At 44.0% G+C, this 27,830-nt stretch overlaps 1 protein-coding gene across 1 annotated transcript; it reads left to right on the forward strand.

Annotated features, from left to right (window-relative positions):
• On the forward strand, positions 1–26,009 carry UPF3A (UPF3A regulator of nonsense mediated mRNA decay; the record flags this gene model as incomplete). Its single annotated transcript, XM_080689510.1, has 9 exons — positions 1–186; positions 589–695; positions 9,386–9,492; positions 12,343–12,441; positions 12,601–12,711; positions 18,916–18,971; positions 19,062–19,217; positions 24,444–24,598; positions 25,709–26,009. 9 exons carry the CDS (start codon positions 1–3, stop codon positions 26,007–26,009), a joined length of 1,278 nt encoding a protein of 425 aa, XP_080545636.1.
• Positions 26,010–27,830: the final 1,821 nt, after the last annotated feature.

The following is a 27,830-nucleotide window of genomic DNA, read 5'->3' on the forward strand; positions in this document are numbered from 1 at the left end:
ATGCGCTCAGAGAAAGAGGGGGTTGGGGGCGCGGGCGCGGCTGTTGCTGCGCGGGGCCCGAGCGGGAGGGAGAAGCTGTCTGCTGCGGAGGCCCAGCTCCTCCGCGAGTCGCCGCCTGCCTCGTCCTCTGGCGGCGGGGGCGGGGCGGGCAAGCCTCGCGATGAGAAGAGGACGGCCCTGAGCAAGGTGAGGCGGATGGCAGCGAGAGGAGCACGGCCTGGAGCAAGGGTGGGGCAGCAAGGACGCAGAGGAGGGCCGGTCTGCGAAGTCCCTCCTCCGTGGTGGACGGGGCCGCCCGTGGAGGCTGGGGGAGAGCGCTCCCTCCATGGTGGGCGGGGCCACTGTGTGGGGAGGTGTTTCCTCCATGGTGGGCGGGGTTGTGCATAAAGGTTGGGGCGGGGTCACTGTGGAAGCGGGGGTGGGGTGGGTGTGCTCTCCATGTGGGCCGGACTGCATGTGGAGGCGCTGGAGGGGTTGGTTGGTCCCTCTGTGGTGTGTGGGGATGGACACCGCTGCTTGCCAGCTGGCCCTAGCTGTCAGGTTTTCTTGGTGCAGAGGTTGACCCTTCAGGTGGTTCTCACCCTTCAGGTGGTCCTCCGGCGGCTGCCTCCTTGCCTCACAAAGGAACAGCTGGAGGAACAATTGCGCCCGCTGCCCGCACACGACTACTTCGAGGTGGTGGCTGCAGACCTCAGGTAGGGCTCAGGTATTCTAGGAGAAGGGACATTGTTTGAGAGCTGTGAATGACCGTAGCCAGTCCTTTTTCATCTCCCTAAATGCACCCAGGAGATGGAAGAAAAGAAGACATTAGGTGTAGGCCAGGGCCTCTCTGAAAATGTAGGGAAGTTTTTAAATCCTTGGGGAAATTGAGTCCAGGTGAAGAGAGCTTCGTGGTGTGCTGCAAAAGTATGGTGAGAATGAAAGAATATATATATATATATATTTGAGGCTTTCTACCTCCGGGCTATACTCCCAGACCTATTTTTATATTTTATTTGGAAACAGGGTCTCACTAAGTAGCCGAGGCTGGCTTCGAACCTGTGCGATCCTCCTGTCTCAGCCTCCCAAGCGCAGGGATTACAAGCATGTGCCACCATGCCCGGCTTTGAAAGAATTTTTTAATTCCAATGTGGGGGGCTGCCAGCCCACTATCTCTGCTGGCCAACCCCTGCTCCTGGGTCAATATCTTTACTGGTCAACGACTACTCCTGGGTCAGTATCTCTACTGGTTGATGACTACTCCTGGGTCAATATTCTCTATTGGGCCAACTATGGGTTTATTTCACTAGAGGTATTTATACAGTTATAGGTCATTCGATAACCTCGTGCTATCACCACCAGAATACAATAAAGACCAATCCATAGCCGGGCATGGTGGCGCACGCTTGTAATCCCAGCATTCGGGAGGCTGAGACCTGGAGGATCATGGTTCGAGGACAGCCTCAGCTACTTAGTGAGGCCCTCTGCAACTCAGTGAGACCCGGTTTCAAAATAAAGAATAAAAAATAGGGCAGGGGGTGTAGCTCAGAGGTCAAATGCCCCTGGGTTCCATCCCCAGACCCGCCAAAAAAAAAAAAAAAAAAAAAAAAAACCAATCCAAAGCACATATATTACAGGTAGGTTAATCAGTACCCTCATGCCATCACCACCTGATCTTCTTCCAGACCTTTTACTTTGAACTTTCCATGACCCCAAACCTTGTTGACTCTGGGCGATGGACAGTCAGCTGAATCAGAAATATTCTTTTAGGGGAAAACCTTAATGGCTTCCCACAATTCCCCCTTTCTTATTATATTCAAAGAAGACTGCTGGGCGTGGTGGGCACACTTGTAATTCCAGCATTCGGGAGGCTGAGACTAGAGGATTGCGGTTCGCAGACAGCCTCAGCTACTTAGTGAGGCCCTCCACAACACAGTGAGACCCGGTTTCAAAATAAAGAATAAAAAATAGGGCAGGGGGTGTAGCTCAGAGGTCAAATGCCTCTGGGTTCCATCCCCAGACCCGCAAAAAAAAAAAAAAAAAAAGAAGAAGACTGTGCTTGTCTTAGGTTGTTTCCTTCAGGTATCAAGGATTACCCGTCTTTTGATGAACTGTATATCCTGTTTGAGGTTTCCTTGTCCCAAGGATATCTTACCCGTCATTGGCTACCAGCCTCTTAAATGGGGGTACTTTTCAAACGTAAATTGTGCATTTCTGCTAAATAAAAATGTTTTCACTTTGTCCTAAGACCATACTTTGCCCCAAGTCTCTAACAAGCAAGGTATTGGGAATACTATGTAAAATAGGCATTTAAGTAAGACATTTCCTCCAATTAACACTCTGATTTTTACATGTTAAATCAGTTTAACAGAGTAAACAAGTTATTAGTAGGCTAATATTTTTATCTCCTTTCCCTGTGTAACCAGGGCCCCACAAGACCAAACCTTTAATAGCACAGTTACTACTTGTCTGTAATACCATGGGTGTCAACTGCAGACATCCCGTCTTCTTGACATTTTTAGAAAAATATAAGAGTGTACCAGTTCTTTGTCCAAAATAACCAAAAGTACCAATTCTTTGTCCAAAATACAGTTACTATCAGTCTTTGTACTTGTCTGCAATACCACGGGCGTCAACTGCAGACATTTCATCTTTTTGACATTTTTTTTTTTTTTAAACAAGGGTGTACTGGTTACCAGTTTTTTGTCCAGAATAACCAAAAGTTTCGGCAATGGGTGTAAAATTTAAAGCAAGACGTCCCAGCAATCATGAGTTGTTACTGAAGACAGTGATGCCCCGTTGTTCCCAAACAGCTGGATGAAGTATGGGATGATCTGGATGTTTCAGTCATCAGCATTAATCCGAGAGTCTTCTATTTTTCTTTGATCCATATGTCATAACAGCTGCTCAGGTATCCACCGTGCATTATCTTCATCCTGTGAAAAAACACAAACATGCCCTCTTCCCCATATAAGTACAGGGTCAGGACCTTTCCAAATTACTGTGCAAGGATCTTTCCATTTTATTAGAGCAAAATTGTTTTTGGAGGATGGATGCCAATATCTATCTGCTGCTGTGCGACCAGTTTTTTCAGCATTCAAGAAATTAATAACACCTCCTTGACCCAGTTTTGTCGGCATTTAAGAAATCTAATAACACTTCCTTGACCATTAGGGTCTTCAGTAACCAGGAAAATTCTGAATCCCCTAGTATCTTCTCCGTTTTCTGCAGCCCGATTTATAGCCGCCTGAAGCAGTGATATTAAAGATAACTCTATGGTACTGAGCAGCAGTTTCCTCAAGCTGCTCCTCTTCTTCAGTATCTAAAGTATCCTCATCTTCCTTAGCAAGCTTAACACAAAGCATATCTTTTAACATATGTGCAAAAAACAAAAAACTAATTTTTTGACCCATTGTATATCACAACATTTTTTAACCCATTGTATATTACAACTCTTTTTTTTTTTTTTTTTTTTTTTTTTGTGGTACTGGGTTTCCTGGAAGCCCTTCTACCTCCGGGCTACATTCCCAGACCTATTTTTACATTTTTTTAAAAATTTGGAAACAGGGTCTCCTAAGCCAGAGGGCGTGGCTGGCTTCGAACCTGCGCGATCCTCCTGTCTCTGCCTCCCAAGCGCGGGGATTACAAGCGTGCGCCACCACGTCCGGCTTATATTACAACTCTTAACGTTAAGCGCCTTCATGTTCTGTCTAGTTTCTCATATTACAATTCCCACGTTTTTCACTGCCACCACAAATCTTCGAGTGCGCTGCTTTCTATTCAGCGGTGTCCTTCACTGGATCCTCAGTTTCAGAATCTCGCCGTATGAGCCACCACATGCCGGAGCCAGCCGGCAAAAGTATGGGTTCCGAAGAGAGGCATGAGGATGAAAGAATTTTTAATTCTAACATGGGGGGACTGCCAGCCTACTATCTCTACTGGCTGACCTCTGCTCCTGGTTCAGTATCTCTACTGGTCGATGACTACTCCTGGGTCAGTATTCTCTATTGGACTGACGACTGCTTCTGGGTCAGTATTTTCTATTGGGCCGACAACTGCTCCTGGGTCAATATTCTCTATTAGGCCGACTGTGGTTTTATTTCACTAGAGGTATTTATACAGTTATAGGTCATTCGATATCCTCGTGCTCTCACCACCAGAATACAATAAAGACCAATACAAAGCACATATATTACAGGTAGGTTAATCAGCACCCTCGTACCATCACCACCTGATCTTCTCCCAGACCTTTTACTTTGAACTTTCCATGACCCCAAACCTTCTTGACTCTGGGCTAAGGACAGTCAGCTGAATCAGAAATATTCTTTTAGGGGAAAACCTTAATGGCTTCCCACAGTGGTGTGGTTTCAGTTTTGCCATGTCTCTGGGATCATTTGGGTCCCACTGGGATTCTGTTGATGGTAGGGTTCCTGAGCATTGACCAGAGGCTTAGGGATTTTGCTGGGGCATTTTTGGTTTTTTGGTTTTTGGTTCCAGTTTTGGGTTTTTCTATTCAAAGGCTTGGCTTACAAGAGCTGAATGGATACTGAAGGAAAACATCTCTTAGGTCAAGGCATGTAAACCAGGTCGCAGTGGACAGGAGCAAACTTAGGGGTGTGTACAGGTTAGACACTGTAGGATGTGGGGTGATGGTGGCTTGGTTGATGACCCACAAGTCCAGCACGGGTTGGTAGTCCTGGGTTCCTGGCTCTTTGATTGGCAAAAGACCAGTGTTCCACTGGGATTGACATGGTCTAATAAATTGTTTTGAAGTGGGGCTGGATTCCTCCAGGGCCAGCCAGGGGGTTGGAAATGGGCAAAGTTTAATATTTACTGGTGCCTGGTCTTTGGCCATTCTAGGTGGATTGTCCTTAGCCATTCAGTGGGCCATGAGGCTGCAACCTCTAGGCTGGTGGAACCCCTTTCTGCCCCTCAGGTAGTCTCTACTTTTCTTCTTGGGACATTTGAAAGAAGCAAATTAGCTAAGAATTTTCAATGAAAACTTCATTTTACCCTCATCTGAAAAGGTGATGGTAGCTCTGAGTTTGCTAAGGAGGTTTTGACCCAGCAGCAGAACTGGTCAGTCTGATATATATGGGAATTGGCAGATGACTCCTTTTTCCCTAGGGTGTATTTGTTGGGGGGAAAAACCTGCTGGGAGGCTTTTCCTGGTGCTTCAATTCATTATGTCGACTTGTTGGTTAGTAAGGGGGGCTATTAAACTGGTAATCACTGAATGTTTTGCTCTGATGCTAACAAGGAACTGGAGATTGTGTCTCCCCCATTGTGGACCATGGGCCATGGGCCCCTTGGGGGCTTTGAGGTCACATGGAGTAAAATGTGATTTGTTTTGAGGGGTGCTTGTAAAAGACACTGGGGCTTTCTCTAGGTGTTGGAAAGACCTCTCCAACCTTGACAGTGTTGGTGTTTGGTGGCCTAGGAGTTCCTCTTTTGAAGGCCCTGGAAGAGAGCTTCGTGGTGTGGTTTCAGTTTTGCCATGTCTCTGGGATCATTTGGGTCCCACTGGGGGTCTATTACCAGCAGGGTTCCTGAGCATTGACCAGAGGCTTAGGGATTTTGCTGGGGCATTTTCTTGGCCCAGCAAGTAGACACTAACCCTAACCCTAACCTAGCAATGAGACACCGTGGTGGTATGCCTGGTTCCTCTGGGGACTTTCAGAAATGGGCAGGGGTTCACCTGGTTGCTGCCTTTGATTTCCTGAATGACTACCAGAGTCCAGCCTTTTGAGCCAAATCTCAGTATAAGAAACCTGGTCTGGATGTCCTGGGCTCCCTGGGATCTGACCCTGAGTACACAGGAGTGTGAAATGAGGCAGCTTATTTATTTAGTTTTTGGGGGGTGGTACTGGGGATGGAACCCAGGGGGCTTCTACCTCCCGGCTACACTCCCAGACCAATTTTTAAATATTTTATTTGGAAAAAGGGTCTCTTAAACCAGCTGAGGCTGACTTAGAACCTGCGCGATCCTCCTGTCTCAGCCTCCCAAGCGCGGAGATTACATGTGTGCACTACCACGCCTGGCTAAATAGGCAGTTTATGTATATTAGTGGTTTGCAATCTTGGCGATAAATTAGGACCATTTGGTGTGCTTTGTATTTTAGAAGATAACTTTTAGGAAACAAACATAACTTAACTTACAAAGGAGCCAGTAATAACATTACAGTTACGTAGAAGTTAACATATATTAATCTAATCTTTACTATTGGAAAGAAGTTTAGAATTCATGGCTCAGTAAGACAATTATAATTGCCAGTATATGGAGGTTAACAGTATTGACAGAATCAAATAATAGCTCTAGACCATTTAGAAATTTAGAGAACAGTGTTACTGATCAGAAATAGGCTTATTATCTGATGGACAATTATGTTTTTTATACGATTATAAAACAGTCAAACCAGACAGAGGTAAACCAGGTCCTAAATGACAGGGACTTTTGAATGATACTAAACATCAGATATAATGTACATTGCATAAAGAGATCACTTCTTGTTTACCTCACATGTATATAAAATACATATATTTAACTTTAGAAGCTTTTATGAAACATTTAGATAAACCTCAAATGCGCAACATGTTTAGCCTTTAGATGTATACATTTTTATAGTCACAGATCTATAGAGTGTCATATAATTTCTTTTTTAATCCAAAGTAATGGCTGTTTATTTGTCTTTGTTAAGGAGCTAGCAGAGGGGTTGGCTGGACTAGACTAGAAGTTTTCTTGCAGATTTTGCTCATTTTGATCCTCTGTAGAAAATGGGATGGAGAAGCTGGGCGTGATGCGCACATCTGTAATCTCACCACTCAGGAGGCTGAGACAGGAGGGTGGTGGTTCATGCCAGCCTCGGCAACTTGTGAGGCCCTCTGCAAATTAGTGAGACCCTGTTTCAAAATAAAGAATAAAAAATCAGGCAGGGTATGGAGCTGAGACATAGAATGCCCTCAAGTTCAATTCCCATTACCAAAAAGAAAGAAAAAGAAAGAAAAGGAAGGAAGGGAGGGAGGGAGGGAAGGGCAGTCAGTCACCCAAATGCAATGTTTATAAAGAAAGTCCATAGGGACTGTAAGACTTAACATTTGGATTACTTTGTGCTTTTTGTGTGTGTGTGTGTGTGTGTGTGTGTGTGTGTGTGTGTGTGTGTGGTACTGGGGTAGAACCTAGGGGCTTTCTAGGGGCTTTTCTCTGACCTATACTCCCAGACCTATTCTATATTTTACTTGGAAACAGGGTCTCACTAAGTTGCTGAGAGCCTCACTAAGTAGCTGAAGCTGGCTTCAAATTTGTGTGATCCTCCTGCCTCATCTCATCCTCCCAAGTGCTGGGATTACAAGTGTGCGCACCAAGCCCAGCTTCCTTTATTTGTTTATTTATTTTTCCTAGAAAGAGTTTGTACCAGAACCTGTCTCTGGAGTGTAACCTTATTGTCCTAGGTTGCTTTTCTATTGCTGAAAATGGCCTATTTTAGATATGTTTTTTTCCTGGAATGTGACCCCTCCTTAAAGCCTTTTTTATATTGCCTTTATTCATTTGTTTGCTTTTTTTTTTTTTTTTTTTTTTTGCAGTACTGGGGATGGAACCCCAGTTCAATCATTCTACCTCCAAGCTACACCCAAGCCTTATTTTTTTTATCCTTTTTGAAACAGGATCTCACTGAGTTGCAAAGGGCCTCACTAAGTAGCTGAGGCTGTCCATGAACTGCAATCCTCCTGTCTCAGTCTCCCAAATGCTGGGATTACAAGCTTGCGCCACCACACCGAGCATTTACTTACTTTTTTATATAAATCTCTTTTTAGATAAAGAATAAAAAAAATCAGGCTGGGGCTGTAACTCAGAGGTAGAATGCCCCTGGGTTCAATTCAAAGGCACTACAATGATACTAAAGTGCCTGAAAATGCTTCTTTAGTCACTAAATAACCTTTATTGAGCTGGGCATGATGGTACATGTCTGTAATCTCAGTACTTGAAATGTTGAGACAGGAGGATCACAGGTTCCAGGACAGCCTCAGCAACCTAGCAAGATCCTGTTGAAAATAAAATCAGTCTGGGGTGTAGAATTGGAAGTAGAATGTCTTTGGATTCAATTAAAAAAAAAAAAAAGAAATGTTATGGTGTTTCTGAGAATGAGTCTAGACTAGGCTTGCATTCCTGATGCTTTAGGAGTGATTTTGAATGACTGCCTATGGTTTCCAACTTCTGAGGGCTGGTTTTTTAACCTAGCTCTGTACTGTAGAGAAGCTGGCCTAAATTGTCTCTCTCAAGTAATTAAAAAGACCTCAGTTAATGATGTGTTTGTGTTTTTTTTATGGTTTTTTATTTGTTCTTGCAAAAGAACATCCACATTATTATTGTTAACTGAGAGGTGGTTCTTTACATAAAAGTTTTGTCTGATGTAGTTTGTTGTATCTAGAGAACAAAAAGACAAAATTGAAGAAGTTTTCTAAGCTGGATTTGGTGGCACATGCTTGTATTCCCAGTACTTGGGAGGCTGAAACAGGAGGATTAAAAATTCACAGGCAGTCTCAGCAACTTGTGAGACCCTCTGCAACTTAGTGAGACCCTGTTTCAAAATAAAGAAAAAATCAGGCTGGGGGTGTAACTCAGAGTTAGAATGCCCCTGGGTTCAATTCCCAGTAACTAACACACACACACAGGAATTTTCAACTGGGTGTGGTATTGTACACTTATAATTGGGTGGTTGAGGCAGGAAGATCATAGGTACAAAGACTGCCTTTACAATCTAAATTCTAAGCAATCCAGTGAAACTCTGTTTCAAAACAAGAAATGAAAAGGCCTGGGTAGTTGCCGGAGCCAGCTGGCAAAAGTATGGGTTCTGAAGAGAGACTTGAGGATGAAGAATTTTTAATTCTAACGTGGGGAAGCCGCCAACCTGCTATCTCTACTGGCTGACCCCTGATTCTGGGTCAGTATTTCCTACCGGTTGACAACTACGCCTGGGTCAGTATTCTCTATTGCGCCAAAGCTCCTGGCTGATGCCTACTTTTGGGTCAATCTCATCTTTATTGCGCCGACGCCGACAACGGGTTTGTTTTTCCAGAGGTATTTATATACAGCTACAGGTCAATCAACATTCTCGTGCTACCACCACCAGAATACAATAAAGACCAATACAAAACACATATATTATAGATAGGTTAATCGGTACCCTCGTGTCATTGCCATGTGATCATCTCTCCAAACCTTGTTGACTCTGTGCGAAGGACAGTCAGCTGAGTCAGAGACACTAATCTAGGGGAAAGCCTTAATGGCTCCCCACAGGTAGTGTAGCTCAGAGGTAGAATGCCCCTGATTCAATCCCTAGTAACACCCCCCAAAAAGGAGTTTTGTTATATTTTTGCTAACCATTTTTACTGTTATCTCTTATTTCAGTCTTTATCCTCATCTTTACTCAAGAGCATACATCAATTTTAGGAATCCTGATGACATCTTTCTCTTCAGAGATCGTTTTGATGGATATATTTTCATTGGCAACAAAGGTTGGGTCATGGTTGCTAAACTGTTTATCTTACTCTTAGTATATGAATGAACTTTTGATGAAATATTTATAAGATTTAGTTACGAAATTCTCAGAGACATCTAAAGACCATAAATTTAAGCACTAAAGTTATAAACCAAAGAATTTCAGAAATTCTGTGTGATAATGAAAAAGTTGTTACTTTACTAGAGAGTAAGTTTTTCATGTAAATGGGTTTCTTTGTCTTCCTAAATAGAATATTTTTCTTGATGGTACATGTCTTGATAGTACCCTGAGGGAGGGTTTAAAGCCAGGCCTGTCAGTCACTGCCAGCCTTAGGTGGTGTTGCTGCAGGGCTGCACATCCCTGTCCTTTTGGGTCCTCCGGCACCCTTCCTTCTCTTTTGCTCTCAGACTGTCCTGTGCACCTTTCACAGCAAGCTTCCCAGCCTCTTCTCACTCACCCTGACACTGGTCACTGCTCCTCTCTCGAAGGGACAAACTGGAAAAGATGGTTAGAGTGGCTGAGCTGGGGGCCAAAGTACTCTTTCTGTGCAGAGCAGCAGGTTTAATATTTGAACTACAGAACATTTGTGTTACTTGTGCAGTACTTTATGTAGCTGCCTTTTTTCTTTACTTTTAAAAACTTCAGCAAAATAGACATAACAAAATTTACTACATTTTTCTTTTTAAAGTATACAAAGTGAAGCCGGGCATGGTGGCACACGCTTGTCATCCCAGCATTCGGGAGGCTGAAACAGGAGGATTGTGGTTTGTAGACAGCCTCAGCTACTTAGTGAGGCCCTTTGCAACTCAGTGAGACCCTGTTTCAAAATAAAGAATCAAAAATAGGACTGGGGGTATAGCTCGGAGGTAGAATGCCAAATCCCAAGTTGCACACACACAAAAAAAGTATACAAAGTGAAATTTGGTAGATCACATGGTGATTCTCTTAGTTTGTTTTTTTTTCTCTCTCAGTACTGGGGATAGAACCCAGGAGCTTTCTACCTCCAAGCTACACCAGCCCTATTTTTTATTCTTTACTTTTGAAACAGGGCCTCACTAAGTTGCAGAGGGTCTTACTAAGTAGTTGAGGCTGTCTGCGAACCATGATCCTCTGGTCTTAGCCTCCCGAATGCTGGGATTACAAGTGTGCACCACCATGCCTCGCTCTCTTAGTTGTTTGATGATTTGCCACACCGTTTTTCTCTTTTTTTTTTTTTTTTTCTTTTTTTTTTTTTTGGTGGTGGTGTTTGTTTTTTAATGTGTGTGTGGTCCTGGGGATGGAACCCAGGGACCTCTACCTCTGGGCTATGCCCCCGACCTATTTTATATTTTATTTTGAAACAGGGTCTCACTAAGTTGCTGAGAGCCTCACTAAGTAGCTGAGGCTGGCTTCGAACTTGTGCGATCTTCCTGTCTCAGCCTCCCAAGCTCTGGGATTACAAGTGTGCACCACCACACCTGGCTCGCCACACTGTTTTTGTAGCAGTTGGGCATTCTGCATTTCCACTAGCAGTATACACGGTTGCCCCAAATCCTTACCAACACTCTTATTTTCTGTCTTATTTTTTAATAGTAATCAACCTTGTGGGTTTGAGGTCATATCTCATTGAGCTTTACATTTGTGCTTCTCTAATGATTATTGATGTTGAGCATCTCTTTTTTGGTTTGTTTTTGTTTTTCTGGTACTAAGGATGGCACTCTGAGCTACACACTAGCCCTGTTTATTTTTTTATTTTAAAACAGGGTCTCACTGAGCTGTGGAGGGCCTTGCCAAACAACAGAGGCTGGTGGTGAGTCTAAGACCTGTGTCTCACCCCAGTACTGGGATTACAGGGGTGCACCACCATGCCCATATGTGCTCATTGGGCATTGGTAGATCATCTCTGGAGAAAGTATCTTTTCAAGCCCTTCGTTCTTTTTTACTTTTGGTGGTGGTACTGGGGATTAAACACAGGGGCATTATACCACTGAACCACAACTTTAGCCCTTTTTATTTTGAAACAGAGTCTCAAAGTTGTTGAAGCTGACCTCAAGCCTGCAGCCCTCCCTCTTTTCTTAGCCTCTCAAGTACTGTGTTTACAGGGTTACACTACGTGTGTGTGCGTGCGCTGAGAATAGAATCCAGGGGCATTCTACGTCCCAGCCCTTATCCCTATTTTATTTTTCATTTGAAAACAGTCTTGCTAAGTTGCTGACCTGTGATCCTTCTGTCTTAGTCTCCCAAGTACTGGGATTACAGGCATGGCGCCACCATGCCCGGCTCCTTTGTTCATTTCTTAACTGGGTTCTTTTTTGTTGTTATCGGTGTTCTATGTGCATTCTGGATACTGACCTCTTAGCAGACATAGAATTTTAAACTGTTGTCTCCCATTTAGTTGCCTTCCCACTGTGTGTCTTTGGGTGCATGGGAGTTTTTCATTTTGATATCTAGTTTCTCTATCTTTAATTGCCTGTGCTTTTGGCGTCATGTTTGAGAACTCACTGCAAGGCCAATGCTACAAAGCTTCCCACTAGTTTTCTTTCCCAAGAGTTTCAGAGTTTTGGGCCTTATGATTAGGCTTGAGCTATTTTAGTTTTTGTGTATGATGTTGAGTAGGGTCCACCTTCATTCTTTTGCATGTGGACATCGAGTTTCCCCAACACAATTTGTTAAAGGGTGCCTCCCTTCCCCATTGAGTGGTTTTGGCACTCTTGTCAAAAGTCATTTGGCCATATATCCAAGAATTTTTCTGAGCTGTCTGTTGTATCCGTTTGTCTATCTATATGTCTGTCTTTATGCCAGTACTGTGATGTTTTAAATACTATAGCATTTCCCGAAGTGGATGTAATAGAGGTCAGAATGGTTTTTGGAATATGTCTGGTTACAGGCCTGGAGTATCCTGCGGTGGTGGAGTTTGCCCCATTCCAGAAGATAGCCAAAAAGAAGCTGAAGAAAAGAGATGCCAAGACGGCAAGCATCGAAGATGGTGAGCCTTCAAATGCCAGATGAGGACTCCAGCTAGATTCACCAACCAAGCATAGATTAGGGACTTCAACTAGATTCACCAGCCAAGCATTACTCCTCTTCTCTAGTTAGGAGGAAATATATTTATCTCCTTTTGTTTTTTTCTTTTTTAAAATTACAGATCCAGAATATAAGCAGTTTTTAGAAACTTACAATGTGGAGGAAGAGAAAATCAGCACCAATCCTGAAGCCCTTCTGGGAGAGATTGAGGCAAAGACAAGAGAACTTGTTGGTCTGTTGTGCTCAGTTCTCTCCCCTTTTTTATGGTGATACTTATTTATAAAGTGCGATGGACCAGCTCGGCCAGAGCAATGGGACCGTTGGGACAGGGGTCTTGGAAGGTGGGCAGGGATTCGGCTCTTTCTGCGGCGGACTCCTCCCTCTTTTGTATGGGGCTAAATGTGGAGATTCATCTCCGGGACTTGGGAGGGAGAGACCTGAGTGGGGAAACCGAACATCTGCCTGATGAGCAGATTCCCTGAAATGAATGCACGGACAATCGCCTGATGAGCAACTGACAAAGTTTATTCTCTAAAACCAAGATCTTTATACCCTTCTCCAATTAGGTTAATCATCAGATCCTAGTAGAAAAGTGTAAACACCAAAGAACAATAGTGGGGTATTAAGTGAAGGACATGTAAATCACCAATCATAAGCAAGACAAAAGGAAGACCTGTGACATTACTGGTCTTGTGATTAAGATCAGCCCCCAGACCTTGTGATTAAGGTCAGCCCCCTAGCCTTGCAGGTGGGCCTCAGAGGGCAAATTCCGGAAAGGACAGGAGTCACACCCAGAGTTTTGGAGAATTTGACCTTTCATAGAATCTCCTTTTACTCTTTTGGAACCTGGAACCTTTCGTTACTCAGGCTTTGTCCATGTCCTCTGTCATTCCCCCTCTTTTGTTAAGCTGAATGGCTTGAGGTTAGAGGACTTGGATCTGGATAAGGCTCTCCGGACCCACCCGAGTCCTGAAATTGCAAGCATAAGGCATACCCCACTAAGTATCAATTGGAATATTTTAGCTGGTGTTTTTACTAAATTTGACAAAGGGTTATTAGTCATAATATTATTTAAGGCATTGAAAAATCTATCATCATATTCTTAAGAGAGTACATGAGTGAATGTTTCTTTGATTCCTCTTTTCAAGGCAGTAATATCCAAGGAATTGTTACCAGAAATTCTGGCCAAATGCTGATGAACAGAGTCCCATTTATACTTTGTCTGATTGTATTCTAAATTAGTAACACAAAATTGACTGTTTCAATGACATCTCAGAGATAATTGATACTGTGTTTTTACCAATTGATTTCCTATCCATGGAAGAGCTTCTCTGAATTCATTTACCTCATCTATCCCCTATCTCCAGTAAATGGCACCGATTAGCTTTTTTCTCCCTAGGGGTTGCCACAGCCTATTCCCAATAATGTCCTTAAGCAGTTCTTTTAACTGCTTAAGCTTTTTGTATGACTAAGTTCTCAATTGGGCTTTCCTGAAGTATATCTTGTTGTTGTAATATATCCACCAGTGTGCTGAAATCACCTTTTTTCTTCTCTAGCCAATTTTATTATAGCTTAGAGCAAGGCAGGGGGAGTCTGAGGGCTCAGACATATTACCAGAAAATGTATCTTCCACGGAATCAGTTTTACCCGTTCCCACAGTCCAGATTCCGGGACCTCGTTCTGCATCACTGGAGCCATGTGTGTGAAAAGTTAATAGAATCATTACCAAAAGACAATGGCTACAAAAGAACATCCAAGAACAGGGAGCACTCCTGCGAATGAACCCATTCTTCCTCAGGGCTGCTTTCCTTGAAGCATGTGCCACGTCATGCGTGCAGGGTCACGCAGACTCCAAGGGAGGCAGGGTCGTGGCAATAAAGTATTTATTTTCCATGATTATGGTATGGTTTCAGTTTGTTACAGGCTCAGCAGATATGTAGAGATGTTTTCAAGTTTTGACAAAAGAATGACAGAGTGAGAAGTATCTCTTAGCTTTGTTGACGGAGAACACCTAAGTCAGACACTTGTTCAAAGCAGCAGAGTTTCCAAAGGAACAGTGGCCTGCTGCATTTGTCCTGCCTGGCCATCTGGGAAAGGAGCAGCGCTGTGTCAGGTTTTGCAAATAGCAGTCAGGGATGTGCCTTGGGAGCCCAGAGAGATGGAACACTTTGCTGAATATGAGAATGTCCTCCTGCTGTTCAAAAAAATACCAAGCCTGCTGAGAAAGCCAGCCAAACCAGTGGATAAACTCAGCCAGAGTATAAAATCTGGTTTGAATTTATTTCAACCCACTCACCAAAAGTGGGGTATTTTAGAGGTGCCTGTCTCCTCATAAATAGCCATGAAATACTTTTAAGAATTGCCGAGCAGACTGCCTTAGTGCCAAACACACCTGGTGGTGTCTCCCTTCCCTGTTGGTCTTGCTCAGGCCAGGCCCTGGTAGACCTGATGCCCTGCACTGCTCGCCCATCAAAGACCTGCAGGACATAACAGTCATTGCAATTTATGTTCTTGTCTGTTGGTCTCCCTCCATATAAACACTTCCTCTTTTATCTCTTTGTTTCTTCAAATGAGCCATGTTTTTATCTTTGTAGTTATGGGACAGAGAAGTTTAGGGATTGGGAGGCTTGGAGGGCTGCTGTCTGCTTTCTTGCTGGCCGAGGCACTAGGTTCACTCCAGGGAGTGACACAGGCCAGGCTGTTTGTCCCTGTTCCTGTTCAGTCCATGATGGATGGTGGATGCTAGGAGAAGAGGCATGGGCTCTCACTGGCTGAGCGTTCCTGCAGTCCCCAGGGAAGCTGTTCGTCCTAGGGTGACAGGTGCAGCATGTTTTGGAGGTGGAATAGACAGAGTGGCAGATGGATTGGTTAGGGAATAGGGGACATAAAGAAATGAAAGACTGCAGATATTTACCATGAACCGTCTGGTTCACTGTGGCACTGATAGTGATGTTGGAAAGGTAGGAAGAGATAGTTCGGAGCAGAATTGAGAGCTCACTTCAGAACATGGTGAATTTAAGAAGGTCTAGAGAGAAAAGGCAAGTAAGACATAATTATAAAACTCAACTCCCCTTTTTTGGTACTGGAGGTTGAAGGTTGAACTACCTCTGAGCTATGCCCCCAGCCTCCCCCCACCTACTATTTTTTTTTTTTTTTTTTTTTTTTTTTTAGAAAGAGGGTATCAAGCTGCTGAGGCTAACCTGAAGCTGCTAGGCTGGCCTTGAACCCTCAGTTCTCCTGTCTTAGTCGCACAAGTGCTGCAGTCACAGGTGTGTAACTACGCCTGGCTCCTGAGTGGCTTGAAGCATCCCCTTTGTGGAGCAGACTCCAGAGGCACCTGTGGGAATGTCTGTCCTCACATCTCAGCTTGCAGTGCTTCACTCAGTGCCTGCTGTATAGTTGGGACCACATGAACACAAGTTGAAGGAATAAATGGGCTTTGGCCTCCACTGGCCCCAGTATGGACAGTTTATTTATTCTGGGACTAGGCTCTGGAGCCCTACATCTGTGGTTCTTGCTTCACCTCCTTTAAATTTGAGTCTTCTTCAGACAATTCATGGCAATGGTCATTTTCTTTCCTTAGCTTTTGACTTTCAGTGGAATTTTAGGAGCAAGTCTAAGAAGTGAGGATTAGCTAAATTTGGTGGTATATACCAGTATTTGGGGGCTGAGACAAGAGGATCACGGGTTTGAGACTAACGTGCAGTAACTTAGCAAGATCCTATTGCAAGATAAAATAGGGCCCGGGGTTTAGCTCAGAAGTAGACTACACCTGACCCAATCCCCAGTACCATTCGTACCCAAAAAAGAATGAGGTTTTAGAGCAGACAAATGTGGGATCAGTTCTGAGGCCTGCCAGCCACACAGCTTCAACAAGCTCTGTTGCCTTCTTTAGTGAGATAGTAAGTGTAGAGCACGTAGATAGTATAGTGCTCACATGCAGCAAGGGTGATGTTACGTGTGTTATATCGTTGTGCCTATTCCACCGCATGAATAACATACTCTTATGGTGGTTTTTTGTTTGTTTGTGGTTCTGGGGATTGAACCTGGGCCATTCTACCTCTGAGCTACACCCCCAGACCTTTTTTTTTTTTTTTTTTTTGTATTTTTATTTGGAAACAGGGTCGCTTAAGCCAGCAAGGCTGGCTTCGAACCTGCGCGATCCTCCTGTCTCTGCCTCCCAAGTGTGGGGATTACAAGTGTGCATCACTACACCCAGCCCCCAGCCCTTTTTTTATTCTTTTTTTTTTTGAAACAGGTTCTCACTAAGTTGCAGAGAGCCTCACTAAGTCACTGAGGCTGGCCTAGAACCTGCAATCCTCCTGTCTCAGTCTCCCAAGTACTGGGATTACAAGTGTGCACCATCACACCCGGCTACTTAGGGTACTTAAAACACTTTCTTATGTAGAACCTCATTTACTTTTCATGTGAATCCTTAGTATAGCCTGGCAGCTTTCTTGTAGGAGAGGAGGGAACACAAACTGATTTTGCTCTGCTCCTGCCCAGAAAGTTCTGGCTTTCCATAGGTCAGAACCCTAGATAATCTGAGATGATCTGCCTGTTTCAAAGATATACCCTTTGCTTTTGTCAGTTGTCTGACTTAGCTAGAATTCGTGGTCAACACAGGCCACTCCATAGGCAGAGTGAGTTCTTCATGGCCACTGCACCTACCACACCACATGGGTATCTGACCTGCACCCATTCTTCCCATCCTGGGGGCCATTTGCTGTGTAATGGCAGATGCTGGGGGTCCCCAATTCCAAGGTAAGTAGCCCTGGCCAGGAGCTGTCCTACAATTTCTAATTAGTTCTTGTCCTCACAATGCCAGAAAGGTGCTTGTTTTCATGTACACTCAGGGATTCCTCCCATCCTTACCAGTCTGAGATCATAAAGACCTGTAGAGTAGAGCCAGATCACCCCCCACCTTCCCACCTGCATTCTCCTATTTGGGAGCTATGGGCCCTTTCCTTCTGGAGCTGGTCCTCTGAACAGCAGTGCCTGTAGGCTTGCAGTGTGCTTGGGCACCTGATGTCCAGATCAGATCTGAGAGGTCAGGGGCACAGAAGGTGAGGATTGAGTAGAGTTTGTGGAATGTTCTACAGTATGTTATTTAATGATGGGTACATTTTCTGACCAATAGTGTAATAGGGAGTCATCTTCTCAACTGCTATCAATAGAAATTTCTGTCATAAGTCGGATTTTGTAGAGTATATACAGGTTGAGTATTCCTTATCTGAAATGCTTTGGACTAAGACTTTTTTGGATTCAGAAAATTTTTGGTTGGGGGGGGCTTTGGAAAGTTTACATGTATGTAATGCGATGTCTTGGGGATGGGACCCAAGTCTACACCTGAGATTCATTTGTGCTTAAAATATACCTTAGACACAGCCTGAAGACAGATTTGTACAATATATTTAGTGCACCTATATTTTGACTTTGACACATCACAGGAAGTCAGGCATGGAATTTTCCATGCATGGTGTCATGTCAGTACTCAAAAGTTTTGAATGTTGAAGCATTTCAGATATTAATTAGATTTTGAGATGAAAGATGCTCAACCTGAATAAGATGTAAGAATCTATATTGTTTAAAACCACCGGGTTGCCGGGCGTGGTGGTGCACGCTTGTAATCCCCGCACTTGGGAGGCTGAGACAGGAGGATCGCGCAGGTTCGAAGCCAGCCTCAGCTACTTAGTGAGGCTCTCAGCAACTTAGTGAGACCCTGTTTCCAAATAAAATAAAAAGTAGGTCTGGGAGTATAGCCTGGAGGTAGAAAGCCTCTGGGTTCCACCCCCAGTACCACCAAAAATAAAACCACTGGGTAGAAGGCCGGGTGTGGTGGTACACGCTTGTAATCCCAGCACTTGGAAGGCTGAGACAGGAGGATCGCACAGGTTCAGAGCCAGCCAGCCTCAGCTACTTAGTGAGGCTCTCAGCAACTTAGTGAGACTGTTTCCAAATAAAATATTCGAAGGTAGAAATATTCTACCTAGAGGTAGATATTCTACCTAGAGGTAGAAAGCCTCTGGGTTCCATCCCAGTACCACACACAAAAAATAAATAAAAATACCATTGGGTAGAAAGTAGAGAAGTGTTGAATCAAAGTGAATATGTGAATGTGATTTCTGCAGAAGTATAAAGAGATATAACATCTGGGAAGCTTAACACATACTCATCTTTTGATATTTTATGAGTCACATAAGAATAAAGAATTACATTTCTACTATGTGCAAAATTGTTGGTACTTACACATAACTTGCGTATTATAGTAATAGAATTAGAACTCCCTTGAATACAGATAATTCTCATGAAAAATTTAAAAATAGTGTTTGCCCCTAACTATTTTAAAGGCTAACTTGAAAACAAGTACTTAAAGAAATTTAATTTTGTGAGTTACATATGCTATATATGCTATATTATAATTTCTGTTTTTTAGCTAGAAGAACTACACCTCTTTTGGAATATATTAAAAATAGAAAATTAGAAAAACAGGTAGGTCTGGTGCTTTATCTGGTAAATAGCTTTCCTGTGTTTGTAGTTCCCATCCAGAAAATTTGAACACATGCTTGTCCATACCTTTAGAGAATTCGAGAAGAGAAGCGAGAAGAACGAAGGAGGAGAGAGTTAGAAAAGAAACGTTTGAGGGAAGAAGAAAAGAGGAAGAGAAGAGAAGAAGAAAAATGTAAAAGAAAAGAGGCAGATAAGCAAAAGAAACCTGAGAAAGAAGTAAGGATTAAGGTAATTTTGAAGAACCACTTCATTTTTTTCTGAAAATTTACTTAGTTATGCTATGCTCATCATGACTTTTAAGTGTTTAATCTCCAGGATTTTAAAAAGATATTTTAATTAGTCTGATTTCTTATTATTACAGTTTACTTTTTCCATTATACAGCCATAGTTTCACACATTTCCCTAGATCCCCAGGGGTTACTGGGACAAGCTGTTTGGAGGCTCCAGGTGGGTGGAAGCCAGAGGGGCCCCAGCCTCTTGATGTGAAGCAGAGCTCACCACCCCAGAAGCCCTACAATGAACATCTGCTTATGTATTTCTTTAAAGAAAGGTTTTGTTGATTGAAAAACACATTTAAAAACCATTATCTTTCTATGTGTTTCCTCAGACCTGGGCTCAACATTCTTTTTTTTTTGCAGCCGTGGTGTTCTTTGCTCTTTCAAGCCCAATTTTTCCTGCAGTTTACACATTCATTCAAATGTATTGAGAGTTAGTGAGGCCTTCTGTAACTTAGACCATCTAAAAAAAAAAGATAAAATAGAGCTGGGGGCATAGCTGAGAGGTAGAATGCCCCTGGGTTCCATCCCCAGTACCACCAAAAAAATGTGTCAAGAAAATTTTTTTCTGTGTAACATGTTATCCAGAATTGGAGGCAACCTTTTTCCTATGATCTTATTAAAACCAAATTTCATCCCAGTGTGAGCTTACCTTAGTCCACTAAAAATCTAAGGTACCTTATAGGGCTCAATAGAATTGTACAATATACAAAAAGCATCAGGACTTAGGGAAAGAGTACAAAGAGGTAATTGTGCCACAGATGAGTGTCTGATACTCTCTGCAGTCAAAACAGAAAGCTGATCAGAAACATACTTCTCTATCCCCTTGAGGAGAGAACGCCAGCTATTCCATGAAGCAGAGCCTTCTTTGGTACTTAGCTCTAAAGCCTAGATTCCCAAAGTAGGTGATACCACCCTCAGGGAGCAATGGAACAAAATGTAGATACATAAAAGAATGCACATTTGTCACTGCATCATTCTGCTTATTTGCTTAAAGAAGTTAGATCTCTAGTGTGTGTCAGGGGCAGGTACTGAATAATTAAATAAGTGTTTTAGACAGAATTCTCACTGCTATGACCCAGTAAGCCTGACCACACAACTTGGAAGAAGGAAGATTCCTTTGTTCTGCAGATCTCAGAGGTTCAGTCCATGTTAGACTAGTTCTGTAGAGCTCAGGGAAAGGCAGCAGGAAGCAGTGAAAGAGAGGTTGAAAGGCTTTTTCCTCACATTGTGGAGGCCAGAATTGAGCAAGTGATGGGGAGGGAAAGAGAAAAGAGAAGAGAGAAATGACCAAGGGGAAAAGAGACCATATCTCCACAGCCACACCCCAGGGACCCCTCCTCCACTTCCAACATGTTGTCTTATTTCCACGAGGTCAGAGGGGGACATTCTAATTCAACCACAACAATAAGCCAGATAAGTTTGGGTACCTCTGCTCTAAAATAATTTCTCCCATGGGTTCACTTGCATTGAAGAGGTCAGTTTCTTAATGATATCACACAGAAGCCTTCAATGTATCAGTTAGGACTGACTAGCCTGTGCTGTGATAACAGTTAGTTCCAAAATCTCATTGGTTCAGTATGACCAAAATACATATTTTGTTCATGTTGTGCTTTCATGTCCACTGGCACATTGATGAAATTGAGGGACCCAGCTGTGTTTGCTTTTCATCTCTGTGACCAAAACACCTAACAAGAAAAACTTAGAGAAAGAGAGGCTTATTTGGACTCGAGGCTTCAAGCAAAAACATGATGGTAGCAGGGCCTGGCAGAGGGCAGCTGGAAAGCGGGGCGAGAAGGAGGGATTGACCAAGAGCACACAGCCCAAGGCTCGCCCTCAGTGTGGTTACCACCTGGTAGACTTATCCAGATTATTAGTCCAGCAATGGATAATCCACTGACAAGGTGCAAGCCCTCATAATTCAGGTTTTTCTACTCTGAGCACTGCTGCATTACTGATAGTGGATCTTTTCTGTGGGACCTTCCATGGCCATGCTAAGGCTGTAAGAACAGGTGCCTAATGGTAGAGAGGGCTGCCGGAGCCAGCCGGCAAGAGTATGGGTTCTGAAGTGACACGTGAGGATGGAGAATTTTAAATTCTAACGCGGGGGAGCCGCCAGCCTACTATCTCTACTGGTCGACCCCTGTATGTGGGTCAATATTTCCTACGGATCGACGACTATGCCTGGGTCAGTATTCTCTATCATGCCGACACTCCTGGCCAATGCAACTTCTGGGTCAATCTCATCTTTATTGTGCTGACGCTGACTTTGTTTTTCCAGAGGTATTTATACACAGCTACAAGTCAATCAACATTCTCTTGCTACCACCACCGGAATACAATAGAGACCAATACAAAACACATATTACAGATAGGCCTATCAGTACCCTCGTGTCATCACCACCAGATCCTCTCTCGGACCTCTTTGAACTTTCCATAACCCCAAACCTTATTGACTCTGGGCGAAGGACAGTCAGCTGAGTCAGAGACACCAATCTAGGGGAAGGCCTTAATGGCTCCCAACAGAGGGCTGCCTCAAGAGACAATGCAGAAGGGGGCGTGTGTGTGCAACACCATTCTCCTTGACACAGTCCCTGAGAAGAAAGCTGATGAAATGAAACCTTAATATTACAGGGAAGGTGCTTGGCGTGGTGGTGCATGTAATCCCAGTTCTTGGAAGTCTGAGACAGGAAGATCGAAAGTTCCCAGCCAGCCTCAGCTACTTAGTGAGGCCATTAGTTCCACAACTTAGTGAAATCCTATTTCAAAATAAAGAATTAAGAATAGGGCTGGGAGTAGAGTGTAACTTGGAGGTAGAATGCTCCTGGGTTCAATCCTCAATACTGAAAAAAAAAAAAAAAAATACAGGGAAGGTCTTTGTTACCACAGAAATTCAATTCTGTCATGTCATGACCAGGAACAAATAATAAGTTTTGTGAGTTTTGTGGTCACACGTGCAGATGTGTTGTTCCTTTCCTCTCTTCTCTTTTCCTTCCTCTCACCCCCTTCCCTTTCTTGAACTCAAAGCCATTCCACCACTGAACTGCACCCCCAACTTTTTTTTTTAATTTTGAAAGAGGGTCTTGCTAAATTGCTGAGGCTGGCTTTGAACTTCTGATCCTTCTGTCTTTGCCTCTCAAGTAGGTGCAGATGTTTTCTGACCTTCTCATTTACCTTTCTAGAGAAAGAATACCTGCTAACACAATGCCTGCTTTACATTCTCTAAAGCACTGTTTATTTCATGTGTTTTGAAAAGAACCACTGAAACTTGTAGACTATACTTTTATTTGTGGACTATAAAGTAGGAGTGTGAGGTATTTGGATTAGAGCATTTTATTTTTGCATTTTTGAGTGCTCAGTTGCAATCCAAAATAAGGCAAAGAAAACAAATTTAAGTCAATAACACTAAGTCCAGAACCTTTAGTAGGAAAAAAAAATTGGAATTTAAGTCCAGAACCCTTGAGAAATCAAGAAATCAAGCTGGGCATGGTGCACACGCTTGTAATCCTAGCATTTGGGAGGCAGAAACAAGAGGATCGCAGTTCACAGACACAGAAGTGCCCATAGAAATTTTACTAACAGTGTATGGGTGGAGAGGCAGAGTGTTATTATAAACAGCAGTGAAACACAACACGTGGGCAGCAGCCATCTTCCTGCACTTCTCTAGGGCTCTGAAACTGCTTGAGTAGGTCAGGTTGCCAAATCACAAATGAAATCCCTGGGTATCCGTGGTAGGCTGTAGACAGCATTATCTGGGAAAACAAAGTGGTCCTTAGGAAGCTCTTTAAAAGGTGTTTGTGTACACATAATTGGGCTGCGCAAAGTCGTTTAAGCACAGACCTGCATGTGTGAGCTGACCACGGTAAGCACTGGCAGCTGCCCTGGTCTCCAGAGGCCTGAGCCTGCAACACTGTCTCCACTGTCTCTTGTCCCCTCCCCTGCTCCCCTCCATTGCTCCTGCCTGCGTTCTCTGACCTGCTTCCCCTCTGCTCCCCAGCTTCTACCATGGCTGCTGTTCCTTGTCTGGCTCAGTTTCCATTTTATCTCTGTAGAGTCTCCCAATTCCTGTTCTCCTTGTTCTCTGTCCTTTATTCTGGTTTATTATGTGTTTACTGTGTGAGTTACTTCCACATATGGGAGGTATCTGTCTCACAGCCATGTTCCTATTAGCCAACATGGGGTCTTAGTCCTCAATTCCTGGCACACAGCAAAGACTCTTGGAGTCTGTGGAGGGATCAGTGTCTTATGTGCAGTGCAGGGGCTGGGACAGAGGTCCCTAGATAGCCTCAGGCTGGGACCTGCTGCCAGAAAGGCCAGGCTGGGGCTTGAGGGTTGGGGCTTCAGCCCCCCCAGCGTAGCAGAAGGGCTGAAGACTGAGTCATCAGTGGCTAGTTACTTTTTCATGCAGTATGATGAACCTCCAGAAAAATAAGACAGGGCTTCTGAGTTGGTGAACACGAGGTTCCATGCATATTGTGGTTAGCGTTAGCGTTAAGGCAAGGAAACTGAACCTTGTCCCTCCCATCCCTGTCCCTCATACCTCACCCTGGGCTTCTCTTTCTTTTCTTTTTTCTTTGCAGTACTGGAGATGAACCCCGGGGCATTCTACCTCTGAGCAACACCCCCAGCCCTATTTTTTATTCTGTATTTTGAAACGGTCTCACTAAGTTGGGGAGGGCCTCACTAAGTAGCTGAGGCTGTCCGCAAACCGCAGTCCTCTGGTCTCAGCCTCCCGAATGCTGGGATTACAAGTGTGAGCCACCACGCCTGGCTTGCATTAGAGATTTTCCCTCTTCCTCTCTCCCATCCCCTCAGGTTGCCTTATTTGCTCATCTATAGAATCTCCTTCTTCATCTACAGTCAAAAACCTGTTCTTGATTAAAAAATTCCATTACTATTCAAATTTGTGTATGGGAGGGTACTGAGGATTGAATTCATGAGCATTTTACTTCTGAGCTATATCTCCAATCCTATTTTATTTTTTAGTTTGAAACGGGCTCACTGAGTTGCAGAGCACCTTGCTAAGTTGCTGAGGCTAGCTATGAACCATCTCAGCCTCCGAAGTACAGGGATTTATTCATACACTCTAGCTTACTACTAGTTCATAATTTTAATTATTTCACAACTCCTTTTATAATATGTTTGGGAGTAACATTTTACTAACATTAGACTTTCTCAGCTTCTTAAGAAACCAGAAAAGGGAGAGGAACCAACCACTGAGAAACTAAAAGAAGGCGATGACGTTGGTATTGGAGATGGAAGATGGCAAGCCAGTGGTCCCTGTGCAGCTCTGAGAGCCAGGCCCTTGAAGAGCCCACCAGAGGTCCGGGAGAAGTGAGTGTGTCCTCTTTCTCCTAGGTGTGTAGCTCACGTCTTCTTGGATCTGATAGTCATGCCAGGACTTGCTGCTGCACGTGGTGTATTTGTTCCCCGTCAGCCACGCAGGAGCCTAGTGTATGTTGCGCCTGTAGTCAGGTCTGTCCTCAGATCAGCACACTATTAATTCCTCAGCTGCTGCTTCTCTCCACTCCCTCTCGCCCTCGGCAGCCCTCTCCAGCTGTTGTCTGCTGTACTCAGCCTCAGGGCCTGCCTTCCTTGCTTTTCTTCCTCCACAATCGACCACATCCATTTGTTGTTTTCCTGTGTCTTGAGATTCAGCCCATTTGTTCTTCTAGCCCACTTAGAACTTATCTACAGAGTTATAAAATTTGAGAGCCCAGTGTTTTAGGGCTGGCCAGGTCAGCCAGACAAGAACTGCAGTGCTGTGACTCTTTTCTTCTGTCCTGCTTTCTGTTGGACTTGCCTCTTTCCATCCCCTCATATGCTCATAGTAGGGCTCTGGGAGGGAGCTCACCTGTGAAAGGAGTGGCTCAGTTATCCCTGTTGTGGACCAGTGGTCTCCCAGTCTCCCTAAAATGATTATAAGTGATCACTCTATCAGATAACAGCGGACGGTCTTTCTTGGTCTTTTGTTATTTTTCCTTTTTGTTGTTTTTTGCTTTGATGTTTTTCTTGTTTGTTTCTTTTTTTGTGTGATACTGGATATTGAACCCAGGGATATTCTACTACTGGGCTATACACCTCTACTTTTTTATTTTGAGATAAGGTCTTGCCAAGTTGCTGAGGCTGGCACTGAACTTGTGATCCTCCTGTTTCAATCTCCCAGTTTCTGGGATTTTAGGTGTGTGCCACCACACCCAGTGGTGGCAGACATTTTGTTCATGTTTTCATCTTTATTCATCTCTTTATTCACCTTTTCAATGTTTTTTGTTTGTTTGTTTGTCTGTTTTATTAAGTGCCTGTTCTAGATCTGTTGTAAAACTCAGCAGCGCAGTGGTGGGCTGGGCACCTGTGTTCCCTGCTGTTTGGTGCTTACAGTCTAAAGGAAGATAGGCAATCCACAAGTGCTCACATGTGGCTATTGATCTTTGTATTGACTCACAGGTCACAGGACAACAGTGATAAAGAGCAGAGGGACATGGAGAACAGATTTCAAGATAAAAAGCCTGAAACACCAAGATGCTGCACAGATAGTGGCAGAAAGCATGGCATTCACTCTGACAGGTTTTCCAGGAGGGCTGAAGATGAGCTGAAATGGGGAAAAGGGTTCATCCCAGACAGAGGGAAGAAGGGGGACCAGGAGGGGGATGTCCATTTGGAGACAGCAGAGAAACTGGCCAGGGAACAGAAGGGGGTTGCTGGCATGGCACCCAGACAAGGGCTCCTGGGAAGCAAGGTCCTCTGAGCTGCTGGGTGTAGAGCCTCACAGACTGCTGTGCACCAAGAGTGTAACTGTACTTTTACAGTCTCACTGCTGCTTTTTCCAAACAAATTATTTTATTAAACCAAACAAGAAAAATCTGCTTAGGCATATAGAGTCAGGACTGGGCTCTGACCATGTGAGCCTCCCATTCTCCCCCTCGCTCCCCTCCATGCTACTCTGGTCTCAGGGATTGCTTTGAGGGTGTTTCCTGGAGCAATCTCTCTTGCTCACTCAGTGTACACTGGGCCAAGAGTAAACACAGATTGAATCCCTACCACCTCAGAGGTACAATTTGTTTCTCACTAGGAAAAAGGTCTTAATGGCTTGAGAGTAAGATAGTAAAGTTGCCCCTTTGTCTCCCCCGTTGCCCTTCTGTGAAGGGGTCAAGCTGGCTGGCCTGTCCCAGAGAGGAGTGGTTCCCTTGTGATCATGATGCAGCCTTTGGCACCACGGTGCCGCTCTCCTGTACTGTTGCTGTCCTTGTACTGGACATGCTTGCTCTTCGTGTCCTGACTCAGTCATCCTGCTTATTCCTCCATCTCCAGGAGTTTAGTGAAATGATAGGTTAGTACTGTCTCTGAAGGGAGCAGCTCACTTTCCCTCTGTCTGATTTGGAAGAAGAACACAATTGTTTCTTGGTTCCAGAAACCAAAATATGTGGATACTCAAGTCCCTTAGATACAGTGGTGCAATATTGGCATAGAACCTTAAATCATCTCTAGATTACTCATATGGTGTAAATGCTATATATGTAGTTGTTACACTGTCTCATTTAGGGAAGAATAAAGTCTATACATCTTCATTGCAGATGCAGTTTATTTTCCAGATATTTTTTATCTATAACTGGTCAAATCTGCAGATTAGATGTGGAAGCTGAAGATATAGAATGCCAACTCTAATGGAATTGTAATAACTGTGATGTTTAATCTGGATTGTCAATTTAGGTCAGCTTCCTAGAATGGTAGACTTTGGGGTCTGTTGATAAGATTTTTGGCACATGAAATAGCAGTGAGGGGACAGCCATCCTGGATATGGGTAGCACTGTCCAATAGGCTGGGGGTCCAGATGGAATAAAGGCAGAAGGAAGGGGAAGCAGGGTAAAGGGGCCCGTTCTTCCTGAGCCGAGCGTCTGCTGCTACTTCTCTCCCTGAGGGGCTCAGGTCCAGCTCCACTCTTCCGACCTGGACTGGCCCCACACTTCTCCAGGGATCACTGGGCCTTCCCATCCTGCACTGGGACGGCACTGCGTCTTTGGCCCTCGTGTTCTGAGCCTCCATCTTCTCAGACGGGGTAGCTGCTGTTTCTTCTGGCTCTCCAGAACGCAGTAGATGGTATAGGCCAGAATGATAACTCTTCCTTCATAATTGGCATATTCCGTGGTTTCTGTTCTTTAGAGAATCTAGCACACTACCGTTAGTAAGCATTTCAGTCCTTAGATCTGAGGCGTGTCTGGGTGTCTGTGCACCCTTTTGTTCCCACCCTCATGTTCCCCCAAGCGTGAGGTGGCACCGGCACTTGATAGCATGCAACGGCCTTGCCCCTCCACGGGGTTGTTGGTTTGAGCAGGGACACTTTCTCAGATACTTTTACTTTCAAGTTACTTTACATATCAAAAGTCTTCCTTCTCATGGCTTTTTCTCTTGCCTCAGAACGCTTGGCTTCTGAAAGAATGAAGAGGGCTGATTCTTAGCAGCAGGATTGCTTTTCCTTAGATAGATTACATCATCATGTCTTAGAAGTATCACCAGACTCAACACTCCACATCTTGGTGGGAACTGAGAACAGAACACCAAGGACAGTTGT

This window comes from Muscardinus avellanarius (genome assembly GCF_963383645.1).
Source record: "Muscardinus avellanarius genome assembly, chromosome: 2".
Lineage (NCBI taxonomy): Eukaryota > Metazoa > Chordata > Mammalia > Rodentia > Gliridae > Muscardinus > Muscardinus avellanarius.